This window comes from Xyrauchen texanus, chromosome 15 (assembly GCF_025860055.1).
Source record: "Xyrauchen texanus isolate HMW12.3.18 chromosome 15, RBS_HiC_50CHRs, whole genome shotgun sequence".
NCBI lineage: Eukaryota > Metazoa > Chordata > Actinopteri > Cypriniformes > Catostomidae > Xyrauchen > Xyrauchen texanus.
In genome coordinates, this window is record NC_068290.1 from 39,764,994 (window position 1) to 39,792,956 (window position 27,963).

Consider the following 27,963-nt stretch of genomic DNA (forward strand, 5'->3'; position numbering starts at 1 on the left):
TCTTGTATGCTGTTTCATGTTACATCTGCCTAAATGTTAAAAACTGGTATACTGTATTTAAACGCTCTGTTCAAGCTAATATGAAGGCACTGCCATTTAGTGTTCATGAGTTGGGAAAAAAAAATATTGTGTTGAGTTGCAATTTTAATCCAGAACATATAGCATGGCAGAAAACTTATTTTGTTGTTACAGAATTTGCCACATTTTGTCAGGTTTTATTGGGAAAAAATTCAGAACACTGATTTCCTGTGATCATATAGCTTAATAAGGTGGGTCTGTTTTCACCGGTGTTTCTCTTGGTCATTTACACTACACAGCTAACCTTTTGTTGTGAATAACAGATCACAAACAAATACTAAGCCAATCAGCTGTGAGTAAAGAGACAGAATCCAGAGTACAATATTTTTACTGTTATCACGTCATATATTCAGGTAGGGCTGGGCGATAATTGTTATCACGATAATCTTTTTCATATTGTTCGATATCGATATTTATCACGATATACATTTACACATTGCACTTTCTTTTTTTTATTTCAAAGTTGATGGAAGAAAAGGCTAAAGACGGCTAAAGCAGTGGGGTCTGCTGGATCTTTTACCAATTTTACCGTTTATCAATTGAAAATGAATGTTAAAAGATCATCTGTTTGTTCTGAAGCATAGTGACATCAGTCCAGTATTTGTTGGAATATTTTTACATTCAAATGAAATATTTTTTATATTTCTTTAGATTCAGATTCCCAAGTATGGGGCATAGAAGCCCTTGTGACTGTGGAATGATGCTGAATGTGGGTTCAGGGGTGTCCCGAGAAGAAAATTTAGAAAACGTTTTTTAAAAAATGTAAAAAGCATTTGTACATTTATGGTCTAAAAGGTGCTTTGAAACCACGTTAACTCACATGCAGGGAAAAGAGGTGACGCGTTCAGAGCGGGACGGGGCAGAAATGATGCATGTTTGTTGCTAGAGAACAATATTCAAGATTACAGTGCAGAAAGATCAGAGCTGTTGTCCACATCACTGTTGTTCTGTCGCGCTCTTCACTAGAGACGATGAGAGGGCGTAACCGCTGTCATGAAGTCTTGCGGTGCGGATGGAATCAATCCAGTGTCCGACGTAACCTAATCATTAGCAAGTTCATCTAGTCTGACCCTACATTACCACTAGCGTGTTGTGAGCGAAGCTGAGAGCGGTTTCAGGTTTGGCAGCGGTGCGGAGCAAGCTCTCTCCTAGCGCTGTGAGGGCCTTTGAGTGGATTTCGTCCACCCCAGTAGAAACGCAGCCTGAGAAAGCCAAACTGCTTGTGTTTTAGCGACACGCAGTAAATATCAAAAATTCCTCAAAAGCTTATCGTGGATTTTCTTTATCGTGAGATATATCGATATCATTTTATCGCCCAGCCCTATATTCAAGTCACAGGACAATGCCCACATTCCCATATAAAGTATATCTGGGAATGTATTCTTACTAATTACCTGCATACACATACTTTTTTTTACCAACCAAAAAGAACATTCTTCATCAAATACAGTCAGTGGTGGAAATGGCCATGATTCACTGGGGGGATGGGTATGACCTTAGTCTATTCACATATAAATACCTCTATAAACTATAACAACATTACACTTATTTACATTTCATGTCTTCTCTCAATAATATGCTTTTTTGAATGTCAAGATGGGCACAAGAAAGGTCTATGAACAACATTCATGAATATATGTGACACAAAACAATCACCTTTGAAACAAAATCTCTGCTTGGAGATCTTCCTTGGTAATTCTGCCCAAATTAAAGATACGTGTGGGAATCTACATATGGGGTGCAGAGTTCAGCAGGTCACACAAATCTTTTAAATACATTTGTCCTCAGGTTAGAGAAATCTGCAGGAGGTTTTCGATGGCTAACTCTCAGATATATCGGTGAAAGGCTAATATCGACCGATAATATCCTTGCTCTGGGGCCAGTAACACTACTGTGTATGCTATTTTTGGGAATAAATGAAGCAACAGGTACTATGAGAGGTGATTACTGCTTTTGGAAAAGGTCATGAGGCATCAGTATTTTACGCCTTGTTAATTCAGAGTCTGGGGGACAGAGCCTCAACCACTCTCAAGAGATTATGGGACATAGATTTAAACTTAGAGATAGTTGGAGGGAGTGTGAGCTAGGATTCTAAAAAATGTCAAAACTGCCTCTTATTGCATAGGCTTGGTCTTAAAGACAAACCCACCTGCTGGCGATGCCAATCAGAGGACAGAGACTTAACCCATGTCTTTTGGGGGTGTGTTGAGATACAGAAGTTTTGGTTAAAGGTTCACAGCCTAGTGTACGATGTATTAGGCACTCGGGTATAATTTTGCCCCAGACTCTGTATCTTGGGTGATGGGGCGGTCATCAACATTGAAAGTAGACACATAAAGAGTTGGGTCTTAACCAGTGTCATGATCGCCAGGCAGATCATTTTAAGGGACTGGAGGTTGGCTGGAGCATCCTCTTTTAGGAGTGGTGCTCGGAGATGGGAAGGGTGGCGGCCTTTGAGGAAGGAGCATTTAGAAAAATGGGGAGGTACAACATGTTCGTGCCAAAATGGGGGAAGTATATGTCATTTATGAATATGTGATTATTATATTTTCTATTTCATTTATATTTATTTAAATTTTATTGCATGTGTGTGTGTGTGTCTGTATCATTTGAGACCACTATGATGTGGCTGGGGTCAGGGTGAGATGTGGGATTGGGGAGGGTAATAGTGGGGGTTAAGATTGATTCTGTGTATATATGTGAATCAATAAAAAAATGTTAATCTGGAAAAACTCCACCCATTACAGTGACTGCCAACTTGCATTATGACATTTACAGTTTAAACTTTTCACGTCTTTGAAACTTTGTCCTATTTGTCCAAATGATGGTTGAAAAAAGAAATCTCTCGACTGAGCAGCACAGAACTGACAAGAAATCTTTTTAATTTGTGCTACCATTCAGAAATTATGCTAAAGCTATATTAACAGTATCGACATGAAAAGGGATTTAAGGCTGTATCTCGGCAATGCTTTGTGCTATTGAAACTAAACTTGGTCTGCTTCATCAGGACCATGATCTTAGGTAACATGCAACGTTTGGTAACAGCGCCACCTATGGGTCAAGAAATGTAAAAATTGGCTATTTTGCTTGTATCTTTTGAACCCTTTGTCCTAAAATTATGAGTTTGGTGGTTTTTGATTCCCTGGGTCACGAGGATTAAAATTTTTCCAACATCAGCCGTATAACCTCTCCACCATTTTGAATTTTATGAAAAATGTACGTTTATTTTAAAGGCTTTATCCGATTTGAATGAAAATTGGAAGGGGTCTTCAACATTATATCCCGAGGGTACCTAAACAGTTTGGAGACAGTGCCACATAGTGGTCAACATTCTTAGTCAATTTAAACAAAACGTTTAATGTATTATTGCTTCCTTATTCTAAGTCTTCTGAAATTTGCAGATACACATTTCTAAATGTATTTATTATATATTTGTTATTATTTAAAACCTGCTGCTCTCAGCTTGGACTGTATCTTTTGCATTTTTGAGATCTGTCAACTGGTTAATGCATTAGAATACAGGTCAAAAGGTTGAGTTTCAGTACAAGAGCAGTTTTAAAATGTGTACTTCTGTTGATCTCTGAGTCTTCATACTGCACTTACTACAATGCATACTGAGATCAAACCAGCAAACGCTGCAACAATTGAATCTGTCTTACTGTCACACAGTCTTAGATGTACAGCCACGACAAATAAAATATGCTCCTGAACAGAAAATGAAATGTCTCAAGAATGATTCAAAATACAACATTGCCATGTTCTATTATTCTAACTTACTTTTTTATATATATATATATATATGTCTGCAGAAGATTGGAAGTTAATAGAGATTTAGCTGTTTTAATGAGATTTAAATGTTGTTGATTTTGTATTATTTAAAAAAAAAATTTATATGGCTGTCTTCAAGTTCTCTAGGGGGAGGATTACTTTCACCCAATTTGAAAACCTCTGTCTTACAAGAAAATACTTTCATAGTTATTCACACAGTCTCACCCTTATGATGGGGGACCCATGGAACGCAAAGGAAAATATTATACCTCTGTGATCCAGCATTGCGTGGACTACTTTCACTATTTGACACTGTCCTCATATTTACATATATGTTTATTTACAGTGATTATAGTGTGAGAGATATTAACATTCCTTAAATTAAAATGTCAAAGGTATAAATACAGATAGGTTTATGTATTCATTCAGTATACTTGAAATATTCCCAACTGATGGAATAATTTTTGTTTCAACCAAAATTATAACTAGTGTATGGGAACACCAATCTTACCCATGGTTACTAAAAGAAACCAGTGTCATAACATGACATTATTAAGATTAAATGGAACTTGAAACATAACTATAACCCGCAAATACTTTTAAATGTTAATTACAAACACCCCCAAACAGTTCCCAAAACCTCTGTAGACCTACCTAATTAATTATGCAAACATTGTGTCCAATAGCAAGACCCCAAGCAAAAACCACAACAGAAGTTATTAACAGTAGAATATTTTTTCTATGAGGTTGTTTCAGTTTCCTGACAGAACACATAACCTGTGTTTGTCACTGATTTGCAAGGAAACTATGAGCTAAATAATTCCACTGCCACAGTGACAAAAACACCCACAAACATTTCAATACAAATAATAAAAAATTCAGTTGCATGGCTTGTAAAAATGTGTTTTTTATAAATAATTTGATAAATTATAAATATTATAATTAGTTTAATCATATTATCAATTTATTGTGGACCATGTGTTATTTTAAGTTAGCAAGTTATGATTTGCTAAAACTACCAGACAGCAGAAACGCCTCAGGATAGACTGAACAATCTGGCACCTTCTCATTACAGAGATCTCATGGTGACTTTACTAACGTGATTTATTGATTGTATTTGACACTGAAAAAAATTTATGGAAAATATATATATATATATTTTTTTTCATTTGTGATATCTTTGGGTTGTGCAGTGGTTGCCATGCTGGTGCTTGACCCCCTAATTGCTGTTTGTAGCTATATTTCTATCATGTTTTTGTGAACTAGTTTGGTGCAGGACAGTCCTCTGAAGTCCCATTGTCAATGTTTATCAAAAACAGGTTGAATTTTGAATTCAACATAGCCCACTTACACCACTAAGGCCCTGTTAACACCTGGTTTTAGATGTGTTTTTGGGCGATTCATTTGAAACAGGACAACGCTAAAGACAAGTGTTAACGAATGTGGTCCAAAACATTTGAGATTCGTCAACTTTAACCACATATGTACATCATTACATGACGAATTTCAAAGAACTTTCGTGTGTATGATCTCAACATGCAGTAAAACAGATGAGAAGCTCACACATCAAAAGCTCAGTTAATACAGCCACTTCACCAAAATAACTGAGAATTCTGCTCAAAAGTCACATTTGTGCTTGGAGTAAAATTCAAGTGTATTTTGGAGAAGCAGTGCGCCATTTCTTTAAACACTTTTGTTTTGTGCTTTGTCTCCCAGTAATGCACTGATGTTGTGATTTATGCATCTCGTCATGACATGATTGTTCAAGAGTTTCATATTGTAGGAATGACCCATGTACAGTGCAGACACAGAAAAGCAATTGCTGGGGCTTTGAGCATTCCAAACAGTTCAAAATACAGTGGCAAGAAATATATGTGAACCCTTTGGAATTACCTGCATTTATGTATACATGATTAAAGTTACAATAATGAACAAACTAAATATGTTTAACTTATAACACAAATGTTATTGTTCTTGTACATATCGAATACATAATTCAAACAAAAGCTTTGGTGAGATTGACCAATCAAAATATTATATTCCAGAGAGCCATGTTATAAGAAATATTGAATTTCTCTTCCCTGAGAAATGCAATCAGAGAGATTAACACAGTGTATCTAATAATAATAATTTAAAAATTCAAATTTTTCCAATAATATTTTTCCATAATCCATGTTGTCACTATTGCTGTGAGTGGAGAAAATGAACTGGGCTGCCTATGAAAGTGTCATTCACAAATAAGTGGGTAAATAACTTTCTTAATAACACATTATTTTTGTGAACCTGGACTCCAAAGTTATACATGCACACAGACACACTTGGCAATCCAATATGAAGCAGAAGAGCATCTCAATATCACACGCTTAGAAAGTGAATCCGCATAATTATGAAACTCTTTTTTTTGATTGGCTAAACAAAGATTTTGAAGGCAGCAAATATTCCACAGGCGCATGAAAAGAAAACGAGTGATGTATCACTATTTTTGACTGGCTCAAGCACTGTTTATATAAGTGCCGTGCTTGTTGAAACGGATTGCGTTCACTGTGAATGTGTGAAACTCAAGGTGCTTTGCTCTCGGCTTGCCTTCCTTCTAAACACTGATGTCGCTCCCCTCCACATGAGTTCAGGTGGTCAGACGCAAAGTTGTCACGACAGACACATCAAACACAGGCTGGTTAGCCCTGTGCGACCACCTTGAGTGGCGTAGCACAAAATCACCCGGAGCTGCTTGCGGTCTTCCTAGCTCTCAGAGCTTTTTGGTCAGTCATGCAGCGCTTTCACATACTGAACCAGACAGACAACACTGCAGTTATGAAGTACATAAAACACCAGATGATCATGCCAAATGTTGAACCTGGCATCCCAGTTTCCTTTGCCACCGTAGTACTGGGTTCTTGCTAACAAGTCACTATCCGATGCATCCTCGATATTCGGCCTGATCAAGAACACATCCAGATAATTTTATGCATTCTCGATACTCGAGTATTGGAATTGAACTTTGGCAGTGGATGATGACGTCAACCAAGGGACTAAGAATGCACACTGAGAAAAACCCATGGATTTAACCACTGGAGTAATATTGCATACTTTTATGCAGCTGTTACAGTATATGCTTTAGACCTTCAAAGTTCTGGCCACCATTAACTTGCATTGTACGGACCTACAGAGCTAAGATATCCTTCTAAAAATCTTTGTGTTCTTCAGAAGTAAGTAAGTCACATCTGGGATGGCATGAGTGTGAGTAAATGAGAATTTAAATTTTTGGTTGAACTAACCCTTTAAAGAATGTTTTATTTAAACAAGACAAATACTAAGAAATCGTTTTTACCAGTAGTGTATATTCACATGAATCATATAGGCTTCAGTTTGTTTAATCCATTTTCCTAGTCTCACACGCAACAGTATCACAGCACTATTTGGCCATCTCCAAGCAAAGACTTGATTCGCAAGGCACGCAAAGTCCCATAGGTTTTTAGGCTTACTCTACAAGGAGCATGTCCTCCTCCTGGGTTTGAGCTAAGGGTGTATTCTTGGAGGCCCTGGCTGCAGACTTGGCTTTCCCTAGTACCTTTGCCAGGTTCACAACTTGTATGTCTCTTACCTATCATCCCAGGTTCTTACTGCAAAGGAGGGTGGATTTTCAATGTTTACTACCTTGCTAGTTAGTGCATTGTATTTTGATTCGGTCTCATGACTGTGTCACGCTTGGCCTTTTCCAGCGTGAAGTGTAATGTTTAATGTCCTACTACCCTGTTGGCAGAGCGCTCTCAATTTGTCGGTTGTGGACCACTGACCTTTTCCCCCACTGGATGGCTAAAGTTGCAGTGCTTCACTACTTTGTTTGGCTAGTATCTCTGTTGTATTATCTGCCTTCTATGGCTGAATTCTATCCCTTTTCCTTCCTACACTGCCTGGCCAAAAAAAATACAAATGGCAAACTATAATATTTAGTTGGACCGCCTTTTGCTTTGATTACGGTGCACATTTGTCATTGTTTCAACAACCTTCTGCAACATTTGTGGCAGAGATCTTGTTTTGATGACAGGAGAAATTAACCACTCCTTAAAGTCTTCTCCTTCTTGACTTCGCCAAGCGTTTTAGTGATCTCTGATCATTCAAGATTTTTTCCCCGCCCACATTTCTTAAGCAAAGCTGATGGTTCACCATTATCCTTGCAGGTTTGAACAATGTGTTGGACAGTTCTTACCCAATTCCAGTGATTTCAGCAATCTTCCGACATGTTTAAGAAATGAGAAGCTACACACTGCATCAGTTTGGGTTAGAATAATTGTTACCAGTTGAAACATACTAATCACTGCAATAATGAACCAATCATCGGCTCTAAAGTATCCGCTTATTTAATCCAAACGGCAACTTTTTTTTTGTGCCTGGCAGTGTGTCAATATGAAGGAAATACTCGGTCAATGACTTAACTACCCTACTGGCTAGTAGGCATTGCTGGTGCGTGCAGATCAGCAGCACAACGTGACATTTTACGATTCCCATAGCGTCAGCAACTGATGCAGTTTCGAAGTGACCGTCTTGAAAGGAACTGTGTGATTACGACAGTAACCCTGGTTCCCCGAAAGGAGGTAACGAAACACTCCGTACACTGGCCACACAACCGATTTCTTGCGGTTAAGGGTTTAATAAATGCGCACTCTTTCCTTCAGTCAAAAATCCTGATGAAACGGTGCTGTGCTCCGGTTTATAAGCTCGAGGTGACGCGCATCAGGGCAGAGCTCCATGCGCCATTTGCTAATAAATTGGTGTGATTTTATAGGGCGAGATATTGTTTCGAATCACTAACATACACATATTTAACTAACAAATATGGGGGGTGCCAAGCCTTCATGAATCTGGAGGAAAGTTTTCTTTTACATGCAAATTATTTCAAATGTACTCCTACTTTTACAAGTTTCATGAGGCACACAGAGTTTCCTGTAATGCAGTTTCTCTCACAATGTTTCAGAGGAATAGTGAAAGACTTACAATGTAACAACTGCATGGCAAGATATGAAGAAAGGAAATAAAGTCATTGGGTGCTTTAATTAGCAGTTACAAAAATCTAATTTGATTACAAAATGGTAAAATTCAATTGTTAAATCAAAACAATCACTTAAAGGAATAGTTCATTCAGAAATTATAATTCTCATCATTTACCCTGATGCCATCCCAGATGTGTATGACTCTCTTTCTTCAGCAGAACACAAAGATTTTTAGAAGATAGATCTCTGTCAGGTTCTTATAAATGGAAAAACCCGGGTGTCAGCATTTTGACGGTCCAAAAGTCACATTTAGGCAGCATAAAAGTAATCCATACCTCTCCAGTCAATCAATGAAGGTCTTCTGAAGCGAATCAATTGGTTTATGTAAGAAACAAGTGGATAATTAAAACATTAAATCTGCAATTCCATCAGGGCTTCAATGTGGTTTGAAATAATCAAACCCTGCATGACATTCTTTTGTAAATAAGCAGCACTTCCGAATTATTGCGTGATCTCACAGACACTCTTACGGCACGCTTTGCATCAGCTGCTGATAGGAAGCACTTTTTAAAAGTTAAAATCATTTTGATAAGTAAAAAAAAAATTACACAAACTTATTGATTTACATCAGAAGACATTCATTGATCAACTGGATCCATGTGGACTACTTTTATGCTGCCTAGCTATGACTTTTGGGTGGTCAAAGTGCTGGCACCAATGTAATTCCATTACAAGGACCTGACAGAGCTCCATCTTCTTTTAAAAATCTTCATTTATTTTCAGCTGAAGAAAGACAGTCATACACATCTGGGATGGTATCAGGGTAAATGTTTGGGAGAACTATTCCTTTGAGACATGGAAACAAACATTCAGACTACTTAAAAAAAATAAAAAAAAAACACATTGGTGGGGATATTACTGGTGATTATTTAAAGATCACAATTTACTCGGTCCATAATTGAATTCAGTACAGTAATAAATAAGTTCCTCTTCACATCAGTTTTAAGGTTGCATTCATTTTTATAAAACTATAAGTGCAGCTCTGCAAACAATCATTAGAAATTTGCACAATATATTGAATTTAAACTGGCAATAAATATGAATAAAATGTCTTTGAAACTGTACTGTAACAAAGCCATCAAAACATCAAGCTTCCAAGTGTCCAGTATCTTGAAAAATTTATAATTCTCACCATACCACTGTCCCTTCAACGCAATATACATCGAAGGATTACTCAACAGAAGAGCACTAAACCAACACCCATGAAGTAACGCAAGACTGGAAGTTACCTTAAGAGCTGAAAGTTTGATAGAGGAATATTTTTTTTCTCCAACATGCTTGAGAAATTGCATCTGAAGATTTAAAAGTCTTGAAATCATCGTTTTAAATAACAAAACACATTCAGCTCATAATCACCAAACCCCAAACTATCTGAAAAACAGCATAAAGACTCAAAGTCCCAATAGTGAGAATGACATTTACAGACACATTTGATGACACCTTCCTTTTGGTCATCCAAACCATCCACTGGTCAGTGTGCATGCTGACTGTGACCTACAGCAGGTTTAGTGTGCTTGAACTCATTGATTGACAATTCTCCAGCAGTCCATACTTGCCCTCCAGTACCTGAACCGTTGCAGAGAGGGCACTGTGAACAAAAGTGTAGAAACACAGGTACATACAATATTATTTGTAATGTTATTACCCTAATAACTTATGGGTGAAGATGGCTTTGAATTAGCAGTAGATTTCCTTCATTACAAAGTGACTTCAAGATTGTGCAATGTGTATTTGTAATTCCTGTGGCACTGGGGCCACCAAACAGAATTGCAAAATACCTCAATGTCTGCCATTGGTTGGAAAAAACAAATAGCCCTGCCTCAGACTCATGATGGAGTCCAACCCCATTACTATTGTAGATTAAAAATGAAGTATGTCACTTTTTCTGTTAGAATACTTCTATTCCATCTTAATATGCAGACAAAACTATTAGTAAACCAGCCACAGGTTAATTGTATTAAACTGTATACACTGTGTCTGTGATGCAAGTTTGTTTTGAGTGACTAGAATCAGAAGACACAACATTGACTCGACCAATGGTGTGAGGTAATCTCTTTGATCAGCGGCAGATGTGCATTTAGAAAGCTTTATTGAAAACTTTGCCCCCCCCATTCCGTTTGGAGGTGCAGAAATTACACACTTCAGCTTTAAGATGAGGCTTTTGCTGTTTAATAATCACATACAAACATTTCATGGTTTTTATTAAATGTATTATTTGTGCAGTCCTGAAGAATTGTGAAACCAGTCGAATGACACCACTGTTAGGAAATATAATGGCTAAATAAAAAGTGCATTAAAATAATTAATATATTCAGATTTTCTATTGCCAGAAAAAACATTTATACCATTACCATTTAATTGTATCGTGAATATTCAATACATCATCCAGCCCTAGTGTTAATATGGTTCTCAGAGAGGTTACTCACCATCCAGGTCTGATTATACGGTATCTCCCACACACAGAAAGATCTACTACTGTTGAACCCAAACGACTTTTGGCTCCAATTGGGCCACCATCCACTACAACAGACAGACTGGGCCACAAATCCTCAAACTCCTTCAGAAATAAAACCGTCAGAATCAATAAAAGCCTGTTTGAAACGATTCATGCAGCAGAAACTGCAGTAATGTGTTGTGCACTTACATGAACAGCAAGTGTACTGTTGTGTGTGCTGACATTAGCACTGGTGAGAGCGAGCGGCTCACTGCACATCTGACAGAGGCGCCTCATGAACAGGTGGTCTGGAATACGGACCCCTATGAGCTACAAGACACACAATTAAATGAACAATGACATCTCCGAAAACACACTAACAGATGAACAAATGTAGATGTGCACTTAAACAATACAATATATAGTGGAGACTGGGGCTAGTTGTCACAGGGGCTAGGCCTACATCTAGTTCAAAACCCTCTTAAATTAGAAAAATCTTCTATTCTGTCTTGCAAATTCTGTCTAGCAATTTAAAATGTCAGTATTTTTTGTAACCGGGTTCTTCAACTTGAGGCATTTTTAGAACAAAATTGAGTAAAATAACAGATTGAACTGATAATGGCAGCCAAATACACTGCCTGGCCAAAAAAAAAAAAAACTGCATGCACTAATATTTTGTTGGAACGCCTTTAGCTTTGATAACTGCGCGCAATCGCAGGGGCATCGTTTCACATTTACAGGTGAAACTCGAAAAATTTGAATATCGTGCAAAAGTTCATTAATTTCAGTAATTCAACTTAAAAGGTGAAACTAATATATTATATAGACTCATTACAAGCAAAGTAAGATATTTCAAGCCTTTATTTGATATAATTTTGATGATTATGGTTTACAGCTTAACAACAAATTCAGAATCTCAGAAAATTAGAATATTGTGAAAAGGTTCAGTATTGTAGGCTCAAAGTGTCACACTCTAATCAGCTAAACACCTGCAAAGGGTTCCTGAGCCTTTAAATGGTCTCTCAGTCTGGTTCAGTTGAATTCACAATCATGGGGAAGACTGCTGACCTGACAGTTGTGCAGAAAACCATCATTGACACCCTCCACAAGGAGGGAAAGCCTCAAAAGGTAATTGCAAAAGAAGTTGGATGTTCTCAAAGTGCTGTATCAAAGCACATTAATAGAAAGTGTAGCGAATCAGCTCTATGAAATATTAATAATCAATCATAACTTGTTATAATCGATCATGAATATTTGGATCAGTTAATCGGGTTAACTTGATGTAGCTACATTAACATTACAACCAAATGCTCGGTTCATCCCGTGAACACTCAATATTGGTTATTAATTAATAGAAAGGTACATTTCCGGGGCATGGGAAATGTCTCTTACTACGTATTAAGAGCAAGTAGTCAAAATCTATGATTAGTGACATTAGATATGAGCTTGAGACACAGACAACTTTACATGTGACATGAACAAGACTATTAACTAGACTAAACATTTAAACTACTCTAACATACATATACATACATGCATACAGTTTACCAAGGGAAAGAGGGCTGAAGCAGAATACAGGAAGGCAAGAAGTTATAGCATTGTTTGAAGTTCAGCAGATCAACAGCCTGAGCAAACCATCATATTAGTTCTGACACGCCCTTTTTAGAAAGGGGTTAAGGATACTTAATGTATCAAATAATGAGACTAAGTTTGATACTTGCATGTCCCATTTGAATTAAACTGTCCTGATGCAATTTGTTGATGGCTTGAGTTGATCTTTGATGATGTTGTCTTGATGAGAGAGAGAACCAGTGGGAGTCAGAGACAAGGCCGTAGCCTGGCGCACGCTTGGGAGTCCTTGGGGGCCTTCTAGTTTGGCATCATTCAGCAAGAGAGTGAGAGAGCACAAGGCTCAGAGGACCAGAAAACAAGAGAGGCAGGAAGCAAGAGAGGCTAAGAGAGCGAAGAGATAAGAGAGGGCTAAGAGAGAAGAGCTAAGATCATTTATAACCTTAGAAAACATGTCCCACCTCTCATTGGCTCGACCAATGAGAAGGGTTTGGGTTCCAGGCGGGAATTTGGTTTATTGCTATTTGTTCTCACATTTCTCATTGCATGAGCAAGAAAGAAACTAGGAAATATACTTGTAATACTAATATGTTGTTGTTATCGACATATCATGTACACAGTCATTTCGATCTTCAAAATACCAAGTTATAGAGACCAAATATGCCACACATATGATTTCGGTTAACCATAGTATGCAAAGTCTGAAACATTAACCCATTAGAGTTTGAAAGAAAACACAGATCAAACAACATTTAGGAAAATTATGAGATGGAACATTAGATACATGTCAATGAATTTATCACATGGATATATAGAATATATATATATATATAGGATTAACAGGGTTCATTTCTCTTTCTCAGTAAGAGAATGAAGTGAGGGTCAGCACTTCTCTGAACATTCCTTTGGAGGTCGTAAAAGTCTCCCTTACTCTGGGCATGAGAGTTCCTTTGTCAAGGCTCATTTGCATGTTTATAACAGTAAGAGATTTTGGGCCGAATGACTCAAAAGATAGTAAAACATCGCGTAATATCATTCTACAGAGATCTTATATTCGAATTCAGCTCGGACAAATCGTAAGGTTTAATTTGATACCAAGAAACGTGTGTTTAGTACACTTAAAAGGGAATATACACTCTGAGGCTATTAAATATGAGGCCTCAGAGTTTAAAACACACTAACGAAACAGTTCTAACGAGTTTGATATACCTCAGAAATACACAACATACAGGGGTTACACGTATTTCATTAGCAATATGCAGTTCTGTGTTTAACTGAAAAACACACACACACATTTTTACGTTCAAAGTTTCCCCTTCCTGTCCACCACGATAAGCATGTGGTGAGCATCGCGGATGTCACATGCGGTTCTCTGTCAATAGTTCATTGTCTCTTTGTCAATACATTTATTGTGCTTGTGGAGACTGGTTGGCGCTATTTCAGTAATTAGGGGAGTTTTTAACAGTAAGTTCTTGTTTGTTCGTGAATCTGTTAAGGCCACTGATCCTCCGCCATACCTTACAAAAGTTAAGTGGAAGGGAAAAGTGTGGAAGAAAAAGGTGCACAAGCAGCAGGGATGACCGTAGCCTGGAGAGGATTGTCAGGAAAAGGCCATTCAAATGTGTGGGGGAGCTTCACAAGGAGTGGACTGAGGCTGGAGTTACTGCATCAAGAGCCACCACACACAGACGGGTCCTGAACATGGGCTTCAAATGTCAAACGTCTTACCTGGGCTAAAGAAAAAAAGAACTGGTCTGTTGCTCAGTGGTCCAAAGTCCTCTTTTCTGATGAGAGCAAATTTTGCATCTCATTTGGAAACCAAGGTCCCAGAGTCTGGAGGAAGAATGGAGAGGCACACAATCCAAGATGCTTGAAGTCCAGTGTGAAGTTTCCACAGTCTGTGTTGGTTTGGGGAGCCATGTCATCGGCTGGTGTTGGTCCACTGTGCTTTATTAAGTCCAGAGTCAACGCAGCCGTCTACCGGGACATTTTAGAGCACTTCATGCTTCCATCAGCAGACAAGCTTTATGGAGATGCTGACTTCATTTTCCAGCAGGACTTGGCACCTGCCCACACTGCCAAAAGTACCAAAACCTGGTTCAATGACCATGGAATTACTGTGCTTGATTGGCCAGCAAACTCGCCTGACCTGAACCATCAGAGAATCTATGGGGCATTGCCAAGAGAAAGATGAGAGACATGAGATCAAACAATGCAGAAGAGCTGAAGGCCGCTATTGAAGCATCTTGGTCTTCCATAACACCTCAGCAGTGCCACAGGCTGATAGCATCCATGCCACGCCGCATTGAGGCAGTAATTAATGCAAAAGGGCCCAAACCAAGTACTGAGTACATATGCATGATTATACTTTTCAGAGGGCTGACATTTCTGTATTTAAAATCCTTTTTTTTTATTGATTTCATGTAATATTCTAATTTTCTGAGATTCTGAATTTGGGGTTTTCATAAGCTGTAAGCCATAATCATCAAAATTATATCAAATAAAGGCTTGAAATATCTTACTTTGCTTGTAATGAGTCTATATAATATATTAGTTTCACCTTTTAAGTTGAATTACTGAAATTAATGAACTTTTGCACGATATTCTAATTTTTCGAGTTTCACCTGTATTTCCATCCAGAAAAAAGAAGTTGTTTTTCTGATTAGCCTCACTAATAAGTGGCTTTCTTGTGGTCACACAGCTGTTTAGTCCCAATCCTGTAAGTTCTCATCGCATTGTGTGTGTGGAAATGCTCTTACTTTCATTATTAAACATAACCTCAACAGTTAAACTCACGGCTTTTACGATGTGACTCATGTCTGTTAAGCTGACGGTTCACCACTATGCTTGCAGGTTTTAATAATGCATTGGACAGTTCTAAATGTAAATGATTTCCATTGAACATATATTGGATCTGACAGACCAACGCTTTAAAGAGAGCCAAAATGACAGATAAATAGATTAAAATATATAATGAAAAATAAATATCAAGCATAATGTGAAAAGATTATTTTGTACTTTGCCATTAAAAAACAACAACAACTCACATTTAACATGTTTGTAGTGTATATAATAGAATATCACAAATTCATATTATGCATATGATGGGCAGAAATGTCAATGACCTCATGGAAAAATAAAGTCACCAAAAGGAACAAAACACCCATTTAAGTTCTATTGTGGTATAATGGATAATGCCATAGACACCACTAGAGGACTCCACTTGCTTACACAATGCTGACAGAAGCACTGATTGCAGTCCATTTTTAGCCTTCCAGGTTTAGTAATTGCACAAGTCCAATTTGCGATTTCAATCTTAATCGGTTTTGCAACCTTAAATGGAAACCATATCAATGTCAAAGTTTGCTGGTTTCAAAGCATTGTGGATGGTTTTACATCATCATGTTTACATCAATGGTCACATCTGTAACAAAATTCTAAATATTACATGTTCTTAGCAGTGCCAACCCTTCAACATATTTTGGCTATTATTATTTCTGGATTGCGCATTTAATTCACAGTGTTTTTACAAAGCGTGAAAATTACTTTGAAATAACAATAAAATTTAAAAAAAAAAAAAATCAAATTTCAATTTAGTCAATAATTGGCCGATAAATATTGCCATTCCTACTTTATAAGGGGCAAAATTATTTGGTGGATATGATGCCACAACTGCCAAAATTGCACAGCAGCCTCTGTCCATCTATCATTTCGATTTGAAAAGCCTACAACAACAACAACAACTCAAAAGTTAAAAGGTTACCAACCAGACTTTTAAAAATGGCTGGTATTGGCTGTCTGATGGCATACTTTTCTTGAAAAACTAGAAGAATTTTGACTCTACTCAAATAGTTCCACTTTGCAAATAAAATACCACCTCAGGAGCAGGTACTAAAAAGGTTCCTGGTTTGGTTCAGTTTTAGTTCCTGGGAAAATGGGAAACTAAAATAGTTCCTGAAACTGGAGTGAAAAAAATGACAACTAGCTCCAGTCTCACCTGCAAGTAAAAGTGAAACACCAACCTTAGTAAAAGGATTTAGATCATCGTTCAGTGTGGCGGATCTCTCCAGAACTAGCGTTACGGGTCCAGGCAGCAAATCACTGAGCAGTTCCTCCTTCACAGACACCTTACAGAACCTGAAACAATGCCAAACACATGGTCCAGTGATGGTATCGAATGATACTGTGACAGAATGTAAATTTTTGGGTAAGGCCAGCATACACTGTGGGAGTTCTGAGACTTGGTAGGTTGTGAACCCCTGCAAACGTTACAGGTTTACCTTCCTTTGCAAAATAGTTGCTCCAATCAAATTTTGTTGTTCTGTGGTTTTTGTTGTGTCCTGATTGGTCAACTCCAGGTAGATTTTCAAATCAGCTCATTCAACCACACACACACACACCTCACAAATTCAAACCAATAACGCCCAAATTTTCTAATTTTTTAAAAATGTTGCAAGCTGCTCATAGGCACCTTGGCTCCGCTTGCAATAACTCTCACATGAGCACCAACAATTTCCATGCAATTTCTTAGGACAAGAAAAAAAAACAAACACAATTGGGAGCTTGCACAACAGTCACAAGTCGCAGCGTGTACGTCCGGCCTAAAAGGTTAAGATTTAACTGATGTCAGAAGAACTGCATGTGTAGAATCTTTGAACAAACCTGTATATGTCCTGTATTTCTCCAACACAGATGGCTAAAGGTTTGTCTTCACTCCTGCCTTTGATATCATAAACTCTCCTGATGGCATCAGAGTTTTGAGCCACACAGGCGAGACCGTAGATGGTGTCAGTGGGAACAGCCACAACCTGACCAGCCTTCAAAGCCTGTACAGTAGAGTTCAGGATATCTGCCCATTCTGTTCACATGAAACAAAAATACATCAGCAAATCTCACAGTTGGACATAAGAGAGGTTTCTTTAACTGCAACAACTTTTATGTAAATGGGGTTGATTTTCATAACTTGAGGACATATCAAAATAGTCTCGAACCTTCAATTAGTGTATTTTTGCTACTTTTTAAACACAATGATTCATTTAACATTATCCCAGGGCCAAACCAATCAATCTTAAAATATGAAGTCGTCATGTTTGGATTAAATAAGCAGATACTTTAGAGCCGATAATTGGATCATTATTGCAGTGATAAACATATTTCAGCTGGCAACAATTATTCCAACCCAAACTGATGCAGTGTGCAGCTTCTCATTTCTTAAACAACCAAGTCGGAAGCCATATCCTGTGGTCATGGAAAAGATGTTACTTTGTTTCAGAAGGGGCAAATTATTGGCCTGCATCAAGCAAAGAAAACAACTAGGATTGCTGAAATCACTGGAATTGGGTTAAAATCTGTCCAACGCATTATTAAAACCTGAAGGATAATGGTGAACCGTCAGCTTCCTGAAAGAAATGTAATCGAACATTCTTGAATGATCGTGATCAGAGGTCACCAAAACGTTTTGCGATGTAACATCGTAAAATCTACAGTTAAACTCACGGCTATGTTTAATAGTAAATGTAAGATAATTTCCACACACACAATGCGATAAGAACTTACAGGATTGGGACTAAACAGCTGTGTGACCACAAGAAAGCCACTTATTAGTGAGGCTAATCAGAAAAAAACAACTTAATTTTGCTAGGATTAGACTGGAGTAATGAAATATGGTCATGTGGTCTGAGTAGTCCAGATTTACACTATTCCAAAGCGATGGGCACATCAGGGTAAGAAGGGAAGCGCATGAAACGATGCACCCATCATGCATAGTGCCCACTGTACAAGTCTGGGGTTACTTCAGTTGGTCAGGTCTAGACTCAGCAATGTTATGTGGCAATAAAATGAAGTCAGCTGACAACCTGAATGTACTGAATGACCAGGTTATCCCATCAATTGATTTTTGTCTTCCCTGATGGCACAGGAATATTCCAGGATGACAATGCCAATATTAAATAGTGAAAGAGTGGTTCAGGGAGCATGAGGAATCATTTTCACACATGAATTGGCCACAACACAGTCCTGAACTTAACCCCATTGAAAGTCTCTGGGATGTGCTGGAGAAGACTTTACAGGGTGGTTCGATTCTCCCGTCATCAATACAAGATCTCAGCAAAAAAATAAAGCAAATCTGGATGGAAATAAATGTGATGTTGCACAAGTTTGTCGAAACAAAGCCACAGTAATCAAAGCCAAAGGCGGTCCAACAGAAAAATTTGAGTACTCAACTTTTTTTTGTCCAGGCAGTGTACATTAAAAACACAATTTACAAAAAATAATTACTTGAACACACCACTTCTATGATGAACAGGAGTTCATAATCATCTTGATATTTAATTGTTTTTGGCAAAACAAAAAGTCAAAACAAAATGTCAAATGTTGATTTAAAATTGGACTAATATTTGAAACAATACATGATTGTTGTCATGTGTAATACATTAATTATAATACCAATTTTATTTTTATTTAAATGAATGTCATATCAATAAATAGCAATATTTTGACATTTTAATGAAAAGGCACATTTTGCGGAGGTCATATGGAATGACCGTATAGGAAAACTTATTTCACGACTCAATTAATTTACTTTGGTAAAAAATATAATTTACTCTGAAAAATATTTTGGAAACTTTTTTAAATTAAAGATGCGTACGAACACACTTATGTATTTAAGGTGCAAGGAAAGCAATTCAATATCTTTCACTTGATGGTTACACCACTAGACATTTTAAAGTCATTAAATCATTTTTATTTGTAGAAAAAGCTATAAATGTTTTTGAAAAATGTGGAAAACGCTGAACATTACAGGTGTGATTAAACTACTTCACATTTTTATCAGCTTGACAAATATAATTTTTTTTTTTAAATAAATACCCCGTATTGTGATATTTTGTTAAAGCGACAAAAAAAACAACACAAACATTTGTGCTCATCACACCTACCCCATGGTTTTACTCTTATCCCAGATTTTCAATCCTTCAATATGAAAATCCATGATATGCACATTCAGGTTGCATTTTAAACTGTTAAACACAGGACACTATTTTTCTGAAATAGTTTTGCAATCCATTGCAACACATTTACCATAGTTTTACTACAGTAACCATATTATTCATAGTGAAATCATAGTGATACAGGAAAACAAAAACTATGGTAATAAAAATCATGATTTTGTGGTTTTACTATAGTAATATTGTAGAATGTACTTCTTGGCAGAAATATTTTTTTCTTAATACCATGGCATTAGTAGTAAAACCACAACATTATGATTTTTATTACCATATAGTTTACAACTTCTAGTATTATTACTATGGTTTTAGTAAGAATATCAAGGTTAAAATATGTTTACTATAGCAAACCTATGTTAAATGTATTGTGATGACACGAAAACTATTTCAGATAATAATTCCCGCCCTGTGCTCTGAGGGACTCTGTAGGAATAAACATTTGTTTGGAAATTATGCATATAAATTACAAGTGTCAATTACAAATGTTTCAGTTGTGGCGTCATTTCCATCACGATTAACAACTGATACACTAATAAGACAAAGTCTTATCAAAGTTGGTGTATTAAGTTCTGCGACGAACACAAAACAAAATCAAGGTAAATATCACATCTACGTCATTCGCCATCAAGCTTGTCAATCTGTGCAACATATTGTGTTAAATTAGCCTTAGCATTTCCAAGAAATAATAATTTTATCCAAGAATGAATGGTGATTTGCCCAAATGCTCATTTATATTATAAATATAATAATTCAAAAGCGAAAGTCACAGTAGGAAGCTCATGGTAACCGATTACAAACATGTAACAACCCAGTAAAATATGTCCAGAACCCAGCAGCGGTTTTGAAATTACGTGAAGACAGTTGTTAAACTTCATCTGTCCAGTCTTTCGTTATATCATCATCATTAGACTAGTGTCTGTCTCACCCGGCTGTGACATCAGCTCATCTGAACTCAGCGCTGGCAGTCGCAAGACTCTCGTCTTCAGCTCTTTACACATGCTGACACTCTTAAACAACTTCTTTAATGCGTGAGAACGAGTATTTAACCGTGTGCAGGTCGCACGAATAAATGCAAACACGATCATAAACCGCACAAGTCAACAGCGCGTAGACAACATGCTGCATTCAAACACGAGGTGATTTGACGTCTGACAACACTTCAAAATAAAAGACTCGTTAAGCACACGTGTACTGAACAAGCTGGAATTAACAGTATGAAGAATTGAATACAATGTAATCATCTATTATTTAATGGAATTATATATTATTGTCATTAATAAGTAATAGGCCTACTTTCTACATTCATTTTAATTAATGATATATATTGACCTCTCAGTTGTGGACGTCAAATTCAGTGCAGATCAACCAGGTGCATCTAGTTTAGAAGGACAAACACGATTCATTTGTTAATATAATTAATTAGGGCCAATGAATATAATTAAGACGCAATTCTTCCGGATGCGTCACATAACAAAATACACTTAAAATGGAGTTGCATGCTGGAGAGGTAATAAAAGAGTTTATTTTTCCCACATTTAAAAATGACCATGTTGAAGTTTCTTATAAAATGTCCATCTTTCAATAGAGCCCACAGATAATATACATTCCTGAAAATCAGGTACATTTTATTTGTTATTTGTAATATTCTGTCATTTTCACCGTAAAATCAAGCTGTGTTCTATATCATCCTCCAAAGATCTACTGCAAATCCAGGAAATGTTTGTGGTAGGTTTACAGTTGCATCTTCTAGAATGTTGTTGTTTAAAACATCCAAAATCATGACTTCATTTGGCAGGAAGAGGCCTTGATGACCTCATTTCAAGGTCGGAATAACTGAATGGTGCCACAAGTTTCTCTAACTGTATATGAATAAATCTGGCCATGGAAGTGTTGTGGTAATGTGATTTTCAAAAATGACTGAAATAATGCAACAAATCAGACTAGATTTCACTGGTACTGTATTGCTTTTTGATTCAAAAAGTTATTACTTTGCCATACTTTGTACAAAACAAGCATATGAGAATTTTCACATTATACATTCTTTAAAAATACAGATCTTTACATTAACAGTTTCCTCACACTTTGGGTATCAAAAGCAGTCCTCATGGAAGCATTTCGTTTTCTCTACCTCATCTGTTTTTGAGACTCAACTAACATGCCAGTCATACATTTTTATTATTATTATTTTCCAAATGTCTGTCCTTTTAATGCTGCCTAAACCAGAATTTCATAATAAATATCATCATATAAGGCAAACAAGTACAGTTACCTTGAAAAGGACCCACATCTGTTAGTTTCACAGATCAAATTAAAATTTTGTTACAATGCCTTCAAAAGACCCAACTGTGAACTAAAAACGTTATAGAATGATTATGGCACCTGACTAAGGTGGAATGACTGGAAATAAACACGGAAAGCCCAAAAGTTACATTTGCAAAAGCAAACATTTTGGTACCACTTTACAATTGGGTTCCATTTGTTAAAATGAACCAACAATAACCCATACTTTCTACAGCATCTATTAATCTTGGTTAATGTTAATTTCAACAATTATTAAATAATTTTTTTAATCAAAAGTTATTCACTATAAACAAACATAGAACTTTTGTATTTCTATTAACATGCATTACCAAGATTAATAAATGCTGTAAAAAAACAACAACAACAATGTTAGTTCATGATACCGAATGCATTGACTATAGTGGAAAAAACAACAATGATTTTCAGCCTGTTGTTTTAAACAAAACCTACATGGGGTCAATTTAAAAAAAGTTGAAGCAGCAATAATTTTCAACAGGAAAATACATAACATTGCAATGCCCAGATACGTGATGAAACGCAACACATTAAATCACATCAAACATAACCGTACATACAACAGTATGATAGGTGAGCGTAAAAAACAGACAGCTTAGACAATTTTAAGATAAAAAGCAAAAAAATGCTTGTAAAGTTAACATAATTCATTGCAATAGGACACAACAGTTTTGCTCTAATAATTTGCATATGATAAAAATATAAGAATTGATAATTTGCTTGTGGATATGTACAAAGGGAGGTAAAGTGTGGCTGAGTGGATGTTTATTTCCTGTATTCTTGAAGCTCTATGACACATTGCATAGTTACTTGCTGTTAAAGTGAAGTTTAGGTGGTGAATAAAAAGTTGCTAATAATAAAACAAAAAATAGCATACTAACGTTACATCATGTAACTACTCCAAACTACATGAAATGTGAAAAAAAAAAGATGATATACATTATAATTTATGTTTTGATGGTATAAATTGGCCAGACTCCACATAAGTGCCATCTCATTTGAAATGAATGTTTAATTAGTTTAGGGGAAATAGTTGTGTTATTCAAGCTATAAGGATTACAATGTTCCAGTACTCAGTTCTCAGTTTGAGAAAAAAAAAAAAACACATATAATGGATAAATATCAAAGCTACTGTACACAACAGATCAACATACATTCAGCTGTTATTTTGAAACAAAACATGAATTTTGAGGGAGAGATGTATTCACAGATTGTATGATGACCTACTGGAGTAACGTACCATAAGTGAGGTCTTCACTGAGAAACAAAGACAACTCATGTATACTTGGCACTAGACAGGACAAAGGCTCTCTTAATATCAGACCAAATAAAAACATTCATGTCTATTCAAATTTTAGGATATATCTGAAACAGCGACGAACATGAAATGAGGTGGAAAATCAAAGATCTACATATCTGAGGTTAAATAACTTTGAATATGTGACTGTAAGTGGTGTAAGGCCATTTTTGTCCTAAACGAGTCCATTTCAGTGAACCTCATGAAGAAATGTCTGGGTCATTTTGTGTCATTACTTTCAACTTTCCTCCATTACTGTTATATTTTATGCACTACCACATTACTTTCAACATTACTTGATAATTACTATAATACTTTATGCATTGCGACATTACTTGACAATTATGGTAATCTCAATAATTAGGTAAATATTTTATTTGTTGTGACATTACTTACTAAACTACTAGATAATTATGGTAATATTTTATGCATTGCCACATTTCTTTCAATAGTACTTGGTAATTATGGTAATAATTTATGCAGTGCGACATTACTCAGTATTATGGTAATATTTGAGGCATTGCCACATTACTTGATCATTACGGTAATCTCAATAATTAGGTTAATATTTTATATGTTGTGACATTACTTACAAAACTACTAGATAATTATGGTAATATTTTATGCATTGCCACATTTCTTTCAATATTATTGATAATTATGGTAAAATATTATGCAATGATACATTACATTAATATTTTAAGCAATGCAACCATATTCGATAATTACGGTAATATTTTATGCACTGCCACATTACTTGATAATTAGGGTAATATTTTACATGTGACGTTATTTACGAAATAACTAAATTACAGTAATATTTTATGCATTGCCACATTACTTGATAATTACGGTAATCTCAATAATTAGGTTAATATTTTATGGGTTGTGACATTACTTGATAATTACGGTAATATTTTATGGGCTGTGACATTACTTGATAATTACGGTAATATTTTATGGGTTGTGACATTACTTGATAATTACGGTAATATTTTATGCATTGCCACATTACTCTAAATACAGTAATATTTTATGGGCTGTGACATTACTTGATAATTACGGTAATATTTTATGCATTGCCACATTACTCTAATTACAGTAATATTTTATGGGCTGTGACATTACTTGATAATTACGGTAATATTTTATGCATTGTAAATTAATTGATAATTACAGTAATATTTTATGCATTGCCACATTACTCTAATTACAGTAATATTTAATGGGCTGTGACATTACTTGATAATTACGGTAATAGTTTATGGGTTGTGACATTACTTGATAATTACAGTAATATTTTATGCATTGCCACATTACTCTAATTACAGTAATATTTTATGCATTGTTAAATTCTCGATAATTACAGTAATATTTTATGCATTGCCATATTACTCTAATTACAGTAATATTTTATGGGCTGTGACATTACTTTCAACATTATTATTACAGTGAGCACCACCTCCAAATTCCATAAAAATTACTGTAATATGTAGAATTCTTATTCTAATTACTGTAATACATTAATGAAAAAATCATCCTAAATTCAAATAAGTACAATAAATACATGATGTACAAATACTTTACAATTTAAAAAATACATAATTACTTATGCATTATTGTGAAGATAATGTTTTTCCACATTGCAGGTGAAATATGACCCAGATAGTTTCGTGAGATTCACCATCTTCTGTGTGGGAAAACAACATGTGAACAGTACTACATAAGAGATCCACTGGTGTAAAAGGCAGTGCAGAGTCGCGTCACTCCTCTTGAACGCAAAGTCTGATTTCTCATAGTTCTATACAAAAATACAAATACAATCTAAAGGCTTAAACATTTATCATTTCAAATGTACTAAATATTTACATTATGGTTAGCTCCTTAAAATCTCTATACAGCAGTGGTATATAAACGAACGCAAGTAATTAGGCATTCGCTGAGTTGGCTGAACCGTGGCTAGGTAGTGCACTACAAGCAGATTAATAACAACAGGTTATCTCTGATTTAGTTGTGTTCTGCTGCTCAGAGTAATCTAGTCAGGAACCCATAGAAGCAGACACAAACATCAGCTTCAGAGAACCACTGCTTGTTTCTCTGTATCCCTGAGCAGGTCACCACACTGAGACTCATGCGGGTTTCATTAAGGAAAGGTGCAGGACATGGAAAATAAAAGCAGTAAACAGACAGATCTGTTACAACCAATGAGAGGCAGGAAAGGAAACCCAACCATACACCCTTCACAAAGGCAAAAGAAAGATGTCAGTATTTGATTTCATAGAGTTTAAAAAGATAAACCACAAGGAAAAAAAAAAACATCTTAAATTTCATAAATGTTTCCGTTAAATTATATTTGATTCACCATTAAGAGTTTTTAAATTGATACCCCAAACAACAAATACTTCTTTGATCTCAAAATTATTTACAATTGAAATAATATATATATTTATATATATTTTTTGTATTAGGTATTAAGATAGATTGACAATGAGATTGAAAAATGTGCTTAACTCATGAAGAAAAAAAAATGGGTTTCCTTTTGTTTAAGGAAACATTAATGTATTTTTTGATTTTGGGGTGAATATGACCACAATTTATAGTCTTCATGAGATTCCCCGAAAAAGATAGTCTTAATCTTGCTTAGTTTGTAGATTTTTGTTTTTTTTAAGTAGGAAAAAATAGCTTCATTTATCAACAATTAAGAATTTTAATAAATTAACATATATAATTAATCCAAACTAACCCCTAAATTACATTTAAAAGACAAGTTCAGTTCATCTAGAGTGACAAATTGTCAAATAAAATATTTCAAAATCACATTATCAAGACTATTGTAGCCTTTTGTAATAAATTACAGATAAAATACTTCTGTTTCAATGCGTAGATGACTTCATTACCCACAAACTGTGTTGAAAGTCCTAGACATACCAGTGAACAAATGTGCAGTGCATTCCCATCAATCTCTTGGAATTCAAGTTATAAACTCAACAACAGCATATGGCCGGGCAAAAAAACGTCTTTTTTTGTATAATTTCTATAAGCAAATTTGATCCATTTCATAGTAACCAGTGCACACCTGTGGTCATATCCTTCCAGAATCATTTCAATTCAAATAGTTCTACCAACAACAAAAAAGAAAAGAAAAAGTTAAAAAGCTAACGAGACTCTTGCTATAGAGCCCCCTAGAGGACAGGAAGATAATTTATTTTCTGAAATATTTTTGCATTCCCTCGCAATAGTTTGCGTTACCACGCAACGTTTTACGCTCCCTCACAATTATTTTGGGTTCTCTCACAATACCTTTACATTCATCCCTAACGAAAATGTATAATGATTTTTATTACCATAGTTTTGGTTTTCCTATAAAACTACTAAGTTTTAACATGAATATCATGGCTAAAACATAGTCACAGTAGATAAACAATGGTACATTTTCATAAGGCATGGATAAACATATTGTGAGGGATCACAAAATTTAAAAGGATCGCAAACTATTTCAATAAACAAATTCACTCCCTGTCCTTTAAAAGGCTCCGTACAATGAAGTATGGGAAGCAACTCAACAACTTTTCCCTAAACTGCTCTGAATGCAAATATACTGCCCTCCCTCGAAAGTGCACCAAAACACACGCTCATACTTGGTTCAAGGAGGCTGCCTCACAATACTACCCTGCAAATGCAAAATGCAGTAACTACACATTTTGTTAAAATTAAATGATGACCGTAATCTGATCTCTTGGATTATAATCTGTCCTGTGACAAATGGGTTTGGCTCAACTAGGCTCAGATTCAGAGAAAACAGAGTGAGGCTATTTTATAATCCATATTTGGCTGGGCAATCCAAAAACTTTGAATCCATTATTCTACTTTTAGTGTTACTGTAGATACTGCGTTTTGCCTTTGCATGCCAGAATAAGCCTCTAAAAGACACGCCTGGGGAGGTGTGTCTTTAGCAGGGTCACAAGTGTGATCTACTCATCCGTACACGACCTGAACCTCAGTGTACTCTAGGGGGCGTTGTTGCTGCCTCCATCAGCCATGGAGAACTCGTCTGTGATCATGAGAAGGGCTTCTATGTTGGCTGTGGTGTCTGGGCTGAGCAGATCTGACACATCTACAATGGCCAGTCCTTCAGTGGTGGGGTTAGGGGTGACAGGAGTAGACAGGTTGTCCGGCAGGGGTGGTGCGTGGGGTACAATAGGGCTCTTTTTTGATGGGCAACAGGAGGGAGAGGCTTCGGGGGTGATTGGGGGAAGAGGAGGGGGAGGGGGAGGACGAGGTGGAGGAGGTGGTGAAGTGTTCTTTGAGTCCTGCAGTGAGGAGGCAGCGCTCCTGTCTTTCGCTGAGTCCCTACAGGCACACTGACACTGGCACGACTCCTCCTGCTTTATGATGATAACCGGCAGACTGAGACCGATCTGCTGCACTGCGTTCCCTAAAACATAATGACAA

The 27,963-nt window shown here is 36.2% G+C and overlaps 2 protein-coding genes across 2 annotated transcripts in view; both read right to left on the reverse strand.

The window, feature by feature from the left end:
• Positions 1-8,891: 8,891 nt before the first annotated feature.
• Positions 8,892-21,034, reverse strand: LOC127655550 (threonylcarbamoyl-AMP synthase-like). The gene is made up of 6 exons (XM_052143440.1): positions 20,824-21,034; positions 17,560-17,755; positions 16,920-17,034; positions 11,539-11,658; positions 11,321-11,451; positions 8,892-10,482 (listed from the first exon to the last, which is right to left on the reverse strand). Exons 1-6 carry the CDS (start codon positions 20,981-20,983, stop codon positions 10,389-10,391), a joined length of 816 nt encoding a protein of 271 aa, XP_051999400.1. The 5' UTR covers positions 20,984-21,034; the 3' UTR covers positions 8,892-10,388.
• Positions 21,035-21,848: 814 nt separating this feature from the next.
• Positions 21,849-27,963, reverse strand: part of LOC127655610 (metal regulatory transcription factor 1-like) — a 45,620-nt gene continuing 39,505 nt past the window's right edge. The window contains exon 7 of the mRNA XM_052143498.1: positions 21,849-27,946. Within this exon, the coding sequence (XP_051999458.1) occupies positions 27,519-27,946 (428 nt within the window). The 3' untranslated portion in view covers positions 21,849-27,518. The remainder of the gene's footprint in view (positions 27,947-27,963) is intronic.